At 37.7% G+C, this 9,526-nt stretch overlaps 1 protein-coding gene across 2 annotated transcripts in view; it reads right to left on the bottom strand.

Moving 5' to 3' along the window:
• ephx2 (epoxide hydrolase 2, cytoplasmic) overlaps positions 1-4,244 on the bottom strand; it is a 32,137-nt gene extending 27,893 nt beyond the window's left edge. Inside the window, exons 1-9 of one of the 2 annotated variants that reach the window (XM_058748306.1) lie at positions 3,972-4,244; positions 3,664-3,805; positions 3,328-3,412; positions 3,060-3,216; positions 2,233-2,423; positions 2,005-2,127; positions 1,661-1,729; positions 1,463-1,558; positions 483-561 (exon numbers count right to left, since the gene is read on the bottom strand). In XM_058748306.1, the coding sequence (XP_058604289.1) occupies positions 483-561; positions 1,463-1,558; positions 1,661-1,729; positions 2,005-2,127; positions 2,233-2,423; positions 3,060-3,216; positions 3,328-3,412; positions 3,664-3,761 (898 nt within the window). In that variant the 5' untranslated portion in view covers positions 3,762-3,805; positions 3,972-4,244. Of the gene's footprint in view, positions 1-482; positions 562-1,462; positions 1,559-1,660; positions 1,730-2,004; positions 2,128-2,232; positions 2,424-3,059; positions 3,217-3,327; positions 3,413-3,663; positions 3,899-3,971 lie in introns of those variants that run through there. The other variant, XM_058748307.1, reaches the window with a different exon arrangement.
• Positions 4,245-9,526: the final 5,282 nt, after the last annotated feature.

Consider the following 9,526-nt stretch of genomic DNA (forward strand, 5'->3'; position numbering starts at 1 on the left):
GATGAATTGTTCACAATAAGATCTATTGCATGCATAGATAGAGTATAATATAGTTGGTGTGAACAGAACGCATTAACACTCAAGTCTCAGAATAAGTGATATCTTTTTTTGCTTTCACAACAATGCAAAAAGCCACTCGCCAAAACCTTCACCCTCTCTGTTCCTCTCTGGTGGAACGTGCTGCCAACATCTACCCGGACTGCTGAAACAATCACATTTTTCAAGAAGCAGCTGAAGACCTCTTTTTGTAACCATGCCACACTCTTGAACCAAATCACTTACTCACAAAGAAATTCTCCTCTTCACTAGCTTGCTTCCTAATCTAGTTGTCAGACAAGTCTGGCATTGTATATTACGCATATTGATGGCTTCTTGATGAAGCACATTTGTTCCTCTTTAGTTAATCACTTTGGATAAAAGCATGTAAATGTAATGTAAAATAAAAAACAAAGCATTAGACATACTGTATAATTCTAACTGACCTGGTGGAGCAGTGGAGTCACCGTAGCCTTTCATGTCAAGAGCTAGAACCCTGAATCCAGCATTGGCCAAAGCAGGAATCTGATGAGAAACAATAAACAAAAAACAATAACACCTGAAGGATATAGTACTTGAGTGGCACTTGGGTTCTAAGTGGTTGCCAGGACATTGCTATGTGGTTGTTAAGGTGTTCTGAGTGTTATTAATACATTGCTACCAAGTTGACAGGATATTAGGTGATTTCTTACTGACTCAAAGAAACCATCCCAAGGTCTCTATGACAGGTTTTGTTCAAACCTAATCCCAAGTGAGAGATATAATAATAAGCACTAAAGTGCCACAGAAGGGTGATTTAGAACGGTTAAAAAAAACCTCTTGCATTACACTATGGCATCCTTTCACATTTCCAGGGATCTCAGACGCACAAGTCATCATAGTTGGGTAAACTTCACTACAAGAAATGATTTTTTGCATTTCCATTTGCTCCAACAGCAAATAATAAAAAAAAACTTTACCATTTCTATGACTTTCCAAAAGAGTAAAAAATATAGAGAGATTGATTACGATTGCCATCACTAGAAACACTCACTCGGCAGCATTAACCAATCTTCTGTAATTTAATACTAAGGTAATAAAACACAGAGTACAGGGTTATAAATATGCATTCAATCTTTTAAAAATGAAACTACAAAAAAGTTGCTAGATTGCATAATATAACTCATTGCGTCATCACAGTCTGTGAAAAGGCTCCGTTCTTCTTTTCATTATTCAAAGCAACTTACATTATTCCAATTCCCCTGGAGCCGTATTCAAAGGTATAATAGTGAAAGCTCATGAATTACTGCTTTTGGCGTTTAAACCCAATACCTGCGGGTTACCAGCCCTGATCTTTAACCACTAAGCTATGAGATTCACAATAATCTCACTACCTTCAAAGGCCTGGATTCCGGTTGTATCAGTTGAAAGATTTGAGGTTCCTCACCTGATACCTCCAGGAAAACCAACTCTCAGGGAAGCCATGGCACAGGAGAACAGGCGGTCCATCTCCCAAGTCCACATAGTGGATCCTCACGCCAGGCTGACAAACAGAGGAACACACTTTTTATGACCCTTGCTAAAAATAGCACACTGCCAGTGAACTTTGGCACAATTAAAACAGAGATAAGCATTATAAAATTACCTTAATATTCACATATCCATGAGAGACAATTTCAGGATCACAAGACGGTGGCTGGAGATCACTGGTGACCTGTCAAATTATCCAATAAAACCATTAAATGACAAAGGTCATTTATGTTTTTTTTCACTGTAAATTATAAGATGACTTGTTCTTTTTAACTTCGAAAACTGTAAATTTAACAGTATTTTTAGATTTATTATAGTTTTTCATTACAGTTATTATATATAAAAAGGGAACCTGCTGTTAACCAATTAACTGTTTTTTTACTGTAGCATTTCTTTTACCGTAATTTTTTTTTACAGTGTATCAATGGAATTACAAGGTTTAGGGTCAGAATTCCTCACCTCTATTTCTGTAAGCTTCTGGACTTCCTTAAGAGCCTCAGTGATGTCCTTGATTTGAACAGCCTTCATTCCCAAACCTTCAGCTGCCTTGATACTTTCTTCATCCACATCCAGCCAGACTGCCTTAAACAAGTAAATTATAAGAGCATTTGGTCACATCCTTAACTAGCAGCTTTCGAATTCGCTCTTTCCAATTGGAGAGCTTCTGAAATTATTTACTGCTCTTACTTCTTGAGGTTTAAGCGCAAGTTTCTCAAGGGCATTGGTAAAGATGTCTGGCTCTGGGATTCTGACACCAGCATGGCAAGATCTCACAACCAGGTTGAAACGGCTTTCCAATACGGAGAGAATCCTAGCGACGCCATCTCTCTGATCAGTGTCATCCACCCAGATATTGGCCAGGACGCAAGTAGAGATGCCTTAAAGGAAAAGTTAACCCCAAAATTTAAATCTGCTGAGATTTAATTAACAATTAATAAAAACAATCCAAAAGTAATCCACACCACTCCAGTCCATTAATTAATGTCTTGTGAAGCAAAAAGCTGTGTGCTTGTAAGAAACAAATCCATCATTAAGATGTTTTTAACTTCAAACTATTGACTATACCTATATCCATAATACTGCTTTCTCCAGTGAAAAAGTAATCTCGTCTGAATCAGGAGAGAAATATGCGCAGATCAAGCACAGTTACAAACAAATATGTTGATGGACAACAGGAGATGGACTTTTTCACTGGAGGAAGGGTAATTATGGATAATGAACTCACGGCTTTTCAGTTCACAACACATTAATTGATGGACTGGAGTGATGTGGATTATTGTGATGTTTTTATTAGCTGTTTGGACTGTCATTCTGACGGCACCCATTCACTGCATTTGTCCAAATCTGTTCTGATGAAGAAACAAACCCATCTACATCTTGGATGGCCTGAGGGTGAGTAAAGTTTTAGCTGATTTAAATTTTTGGATTAACTATTTCTTTAAGAGACAAATCAACAATTCAGCAGAAAAAGATAAAAGGTTTATTCAAAACCTTGCAATACAAAAGCAACATACCATGACGACGGAGGACAGCTGCAGCATCAAGAACCGACTTGTTGAATTCTACCTGCCCAATGTCACTGAAAAGCTTCTGAGCTGAGAATTGTGCAGGTAAAGAAAGTCCCTGATCGGCAGCAACCTTCCGACACTCAGCTTCAAACTCAGGAATCATCTGATATGTGAAACCATTTACGCAAGAGTAAATATTTTTGTTGCACTAAAGAATGCATGCATGCTGTCATGTCACATGCATGAATACATTTTATGAATGAATGAAAATAACCTGAGTTAGGGTGACTTTTCCTTTCTCCAAGCGATACAGTGCATTCTCACTGCCAAGTTTTGCAATTACATTCTCTATGAAGCCCCTAGAGCAAAACAGTATTGGTAATGAAATATTACATTAAAAGAAAAAGCAAAGCATACAAATTATATATATATATATATATATATATATATATATATATATACATATATATACACACAGACACACACACACACACATATATATATATATATATATAAACAAATGTATTACATTTTTATTTGACATAAAATAGAAATAATAAATACCTTTAGAATAAATAAACTTTTATTTTTATTTTATATAGTCACATACCTCGAAATGCCAGTAGTTTCCTCAAACTTCTGAAACGTCTGGGCGAGATGGGGTGTAACAACACCACCCCACAAATTAAACAACACTGCCTTCTTCATTGGAAACTAGTTTTTATTTTCTTTTATTCAAAACTAACAAGTCTCTGGGTAAAAAGGAAACACAGGGCAGAAAACATTAACGTTACACGACTTGTAAGTTACTTGCTTGCCTCTTCTGCCAGGACAAATAACTTACACACAATGTTTACAGTAGCCTACAAAGTTCATTGCGCAATGCTGTCATAAAGTTCGGTGAACTTTTATGTTTACCTGATGAGCAGATTCTGATTTCTGGACGCAGGAAGATCGCTGTATCACAGTTACCGCAGTACAATTAGCAACTTGTAAACTAATGCTGGAAAGACTGGCACTGCCAGAGTTTTAACTGTCTCTGACGTAAATACTACGAGTTCTACTATGACAGAGGAATAGTTAATGAATATTAATCACGTTGTCGTCACTGATTGGCTGAAAGGCAGACGACGGTTAAAGGGAGCGATGAACAGTTGAGGAGTTTACGAATCCTATGCGTCTCGTTAGGTGTGTTCGACTTGATGCGGTGCTGCGCAGAATGATCAGTGTATGACATCAAAGTACCGCGAGAGCGATAAGAGAGCCGACAGATCTTTATGCTTTCGAATCACTCTCGCGGAACTTTGATGTCATACACTGATCATTCTGCGCTGTGCCGCTTCAAGTAGAACATACCCATGAGAAGCTCCAGGAATGTTGCTAAGCAACGTCAACAGGACCTATTTAATATTCATAAGCCAAGCCTTTATTGTAGTAGTTAAAAGAGCTCAAAAGTCAAAAAAGTTATGTTAATCTCAAACTTTGTAAAACGTTGTAAATGCCTTTTTTTTAACATGCAATATGTCAAGTAAATATAAATGATTATTAAATAATATATAATATATTAAAGAAATATTAAACAATATATATATATATATATATATATATATATGAATATTCAAATATGCCAAAAATATATGTGTATTATAATGCACAAAACATTATTAATAAAGTAAATAATTAAATGTAGCCTAATATATTTAAAGAAAAGCTTTATAGAAAACTATTATTGTTATTTCATAATATGCATTTTCAATTGTCTTTAGAAAATCATAACATTGTCATCATAATCACTACAAAAATCAAAGCAAAAAATCTGAAAATGTTTTTTATTTACATTTAAATTTATTCATTTAGCAGATGCTTTTATCTAAAGCGACTTACAATTGGGGAATACATTAAGCGATTCATCTCAAAGAGGCAAATAGACACAGGAAGTGCTTGTAATGCCAAGTTTCAGGCATTGTTCAAATAAGTACAAGCTAGTTTGGGGATTAAGTAAAGAGAAGCAAGGGTTTTTTTGCTGTTGTTTGTTCCTTTTTTGTTTGTTTGTTTTGATCATTCCACCAGCCAGGAATGAAAATGTTCTGGAAACTGATTTATTGCCTCTCTGTGATGGTACCACGAGGCGTCGCTCACTAGAGGATCTCAGACTTCTGGAGGGAATGTAGATTCGTAATAGTGAGTGGAAGTAGGCGGGTGCTGAGCCTGTGGTTGTTCTATACGCAAAACACAAGCATCGATGTCTTGAACTTGATGCGAGCCGCAATCGGTAGCCAGTGCAGGGAGATAAAATGAGGTGTGACGTTGAAGACCAGACGTGCCGCTGCATTCGGAATCATTTGTAGAGGTTTGATTGAGCATGGTGGAAGTTCAGCCAGAGGAGCATTGCAGTAGTCCAGCCTAGAAATGACAAGGGCCTGGACAAGAAGTTGTGCACCATGCTCCGTTAGAAAGGGCCTGAACTTTCTGATGTTGTGCAATGCAAACCTGCATGATCGAGCAGTTTTTGCAATGTGGACTTTGAAAGTCAGCTGGTCATCAATGATTACACCAAGATTTCTGACCGAAGTTGATGGGGTAATTATTGATGAACCTAGCTGGAAATCATGCTGTAGAGTTGGAGTGGCAGAGAAGACAAGGAGCTCAGTCTTTGCCAGGTTGAGCTGTAGGTGATGTTCTTTCATCCATGCCGAGATGTCCACCAGACAGCCTGATATCCGTGCAGCCACTGTTGGATCATCTGTTTAAAAGGAGAGATAGAGATGTGTATCATCAGCATAGCAGTGGTAGTAGAAACCATGTGCCTGTATGTTGGGACCCAGTGATGTAGTGTATATGCAGAAGAGGAGGGGTCCAAGAACCGATCCCTGAGGAACCCCAGTGACCAGTTGATGTGCTTTGAATACCTCCCCTCCCCAGGCCACCCTGAATGAACTACCTGTGAGATAGGATTCAAACCAGCGAAGTGGAATCCCAGTGATGCCCAGTGATGAGAGGGTGGACAGGAGGATCTTATGATTCAGAGCGTCAAAAGCGGCAGATAGATCCAGCAGATATACAGTGAGGAAAATAAGTATTTGAACACCCTGCTATTTTGCAAGTTCTCCCACTTAGAAATCATGGAGGGGTCTGAAATTGTCATCGTAGGTGCATGTCCACTGTGAGAGACATAATCTAAAATAAAAAATCCAGAAATCACAATGTAAGATTTTTTAACTATTTATTTGTATGATACAGCTGCAAATAAGTATTTGAACACCTGAGAAAATCAATGTTAATATTTGGTACAGTAGCCTTTGTTTGCAATTACAGAGGTCAAACGTTTCCTGTAGTTTTTCACCAGGTTTGCACACACTGCAGGAGGGATTTTGGCCCACCTCCACACAGATCTTCTCTAGATCAGTCAGGTTTCTGGCCTGTCGCTGAGAAACACGGAGTTTGAGCTCCCTCCAAAGATTCTCTATTGGGTTTAGGTCTGGAGACTGGCTAGGCCACGCCAGAACCTTGATATGCTTCTTACAGAGCCACTCCTTGGTTATCCTGGCTGTGTGCTTCGGGTCATTGTCATGTTGGAAGACCCAGCCTCGACCCATCTTCAATGCTCTAACTGAGGGAAGGAGGTTGTTCCCCAAAATCTCGCAATACATGGCCCCGGTCATCCTCTCCTTAATACAGTGCAGTCGCCCTGTCCCATGTGCAGAAAAACACCCCCAAAGCATGATGCTACCACCAACATGCTTCACAGTAGGGATGGTGTTCTTGGGATGGTACTCATCATTCTTCTTCCTCCAAACACGTTTAGTGGAATTATGACCAAAAAATTCTATTTTGGTCTCATCTGACCACATGACTTTCTCCCATGACTCCTCTGGATCATCCAAATGGTCATTGGCAAACTTAAGTCGGGCTGGACATGTGCTGGTTTAAGCAGGGGAACCTTCCGTGCCATGCATGATTTCAAACCATGACGTCTTAGTGTATTACCAACAGTAACCTTGGAAACGGTGGTCCCAGCTCTTTTCAGGTCATTGACCAGCTCCTCCCGTGTAGTTCTGGGCTGATTTCTCACCTTTCTTAGGATCATTGAGACCCCACGAGGTGAGATCTTGCATGGAGCCCCAGTCCGAGGGAGATTGACAGTCATGTTTAGCTTCTTCCATTTTCTAATGATTGCTCCAACAGTGGACCTTTTTTCACCAAGCTGCTTGGCAATTTCCCCGTAGCCCTTTCCAACCTTGTGGAGGTGTACAATTTTGTCTTTCGTGTCTTTGGACAGCTCTTTGGTCTTGGCCATGTTAGTAGTTGGATTCTTACTGATTGTATGGGGTGGACAGGTGTCTTTATGCAGCTAACGACCTCAAACAGGTCCATCTAATTTAGGATAATAAATGGAGTGGAGGTGGACATTTTAAAGGCAGACTAACAGGTCTTTGAGGGTCAGAATTCTAGCTGATAGACAGGTGTTCAAATACTTATTTGCAGCTGTATCATACAAATAAATAGTTAAAAAATCATACATTGTGATTTCTGGATTTTTTTTTTTAGATTATGTCTCTCACAGTGGACATGCACCTACGATGACAATTTCAGACCCCTCCATGATTTCTAAGTGGGAGAACTTGCAAAATAGCAGGGTGTTCAAATACTTATTTTCCTCACTGTATAAGAATTTTAGATTTTTAATATTAATATTGAAGTATAATAAAAAATACATGTAGTAGGCCTACATAAGTTAAATGATAGAATTAAATGTCAATAATTAAATGTACTGATTTATATTTCAGTATTTAAATTTATAAACAATTATTATTTTATAACATGCATTTTCACACTAGTAATATGCCCAAACACTAATAATATGCTTAAACAATCATAACATCATAACAAAAAATCTAAATGTTTTTATAGATTATATAAGATTGTAATATTTATAATAATATAAATAATAAAATATAATAGAAATACATTTATTATATGTAATGCATAACAAATTATTTACTGTAATAAGTCATTCAATAATTGTACCGATTTATTTAGCTATATGTGATGAATTGAATTCAAAGTAGGCGGTGCTTTTCGCTGATTGGCTAATCCTAAAACAAATGGTGTCATGTAAATATTTATTTATTTATATTTAATAAAAATGAATAATTAAAGTTTTGAGTATTTGGTCCTTTCTAGTACCAAACTGAAGACTTATTTCACAATGTAAACGCCTCTGACTGATCCTCTATGGAGACGCACAGCATCATCATTGGCTCACAGTCCGTCAGAGCCGCTCAGTGAGTCTGATGCTGATCCAGAGCAGCACTATCATAACCACTGCACGATCAGCACATACAATCATGACAGGCCGTTTCACACGCTTCTAGACTTCTGCGGATGGACATGGAGCAAAATCATTTCAAATTATTTTTGAAGAATCTGCCGCTGTTCTTCCTTATTCTGGAACACGTTAAACCTGGTAAGTGCACAGTTCTTTTTTAATTAGTGAAATTATATTTTACGGAATGATGGAAATCGAATTATTCAGTTAATTTGCGTGTTTCAAATCATATTTGCGAATGAAACATTACAGTGTCATGCAAAGTATAATCAAAAAGTTTTAGAAGAAGTATCGAGTGTTAATTGAGTCTTATTCTCTTCAAATATCAGTCGATCAGGTACTTAAAATGCATATTAATAACATTTTAACCACGATTTTCCTGCATAAAAGTCTACGTGTTTAATCATATTTCATATTATATTAAGTCCACAGGCAATATTTTAAGCTAAAAATTCAGTGCTTATTCATATACAATGGGATGTAAAAGTCTCAGACCACATTGCATTAAAGCTCTTTAATTGGAACATTCTTAAATCAAGTGGACATTCTGAAATTAATATTCAGTTTTTAAATTCAACTCAAAAGAATGCAAAATAGCAGCATTTTCAGATTTTTTGACCCCACTTCAACACACTCTGTGTTTTTGTATTGCACTGGTTGGTGTTTCTGTGCGACTCCACTCAGCTTTCTAATATGAAGTGTCCACCCTCTAAGAAAAAACATCACAAATCACCGGACGGCTGGATTAATTAGAGCTGACTGCAGTGATTAAGGAACGAATAGTAATTACAGTGAGGAGGCGGCTGTGCTCGGCCAGCCTCTTATTTTACCCAGCCATAACTCAGTTAGTGTGAGTGACCTCAGCTGTGACCTATTCAGTGCTGTGCATCTTCTACAGTACATTTCCAAAACATTTATCAGACACTTTGTAATCAATTACAGTGTTGAATTAATCAGTTGTCACTAGGGGTGTGCGGCAGAGCCAATCTGTATCTCCACAATCAGTATCTGTATTCGGATAAAATCGGAAGTGAGTGGGGCTTAAACCGGACGTACATCGAATTACACGAGAAACACGCTTTAAATTGTTCCCCACATAGATTTCGTTTAACAAATATGCCTTGTATTGCTAAGAAAATTATTA

Source organism: Onychostoma macrolepis, chromosome 17 (assembly GCF_012432095.1).
Source record: "Onychostoma macrolepis isolate SWU-2019 chromosome 17, ASM1243209v1, whole genome shotgun sequence".
Classification (NCBI taxonomy): Eukaryota; Metazoa; Chordata; class Actinopteri; order Cypriniformes; family Cyprinidae; genus Onychostoma; species Onychostoma macrolepis.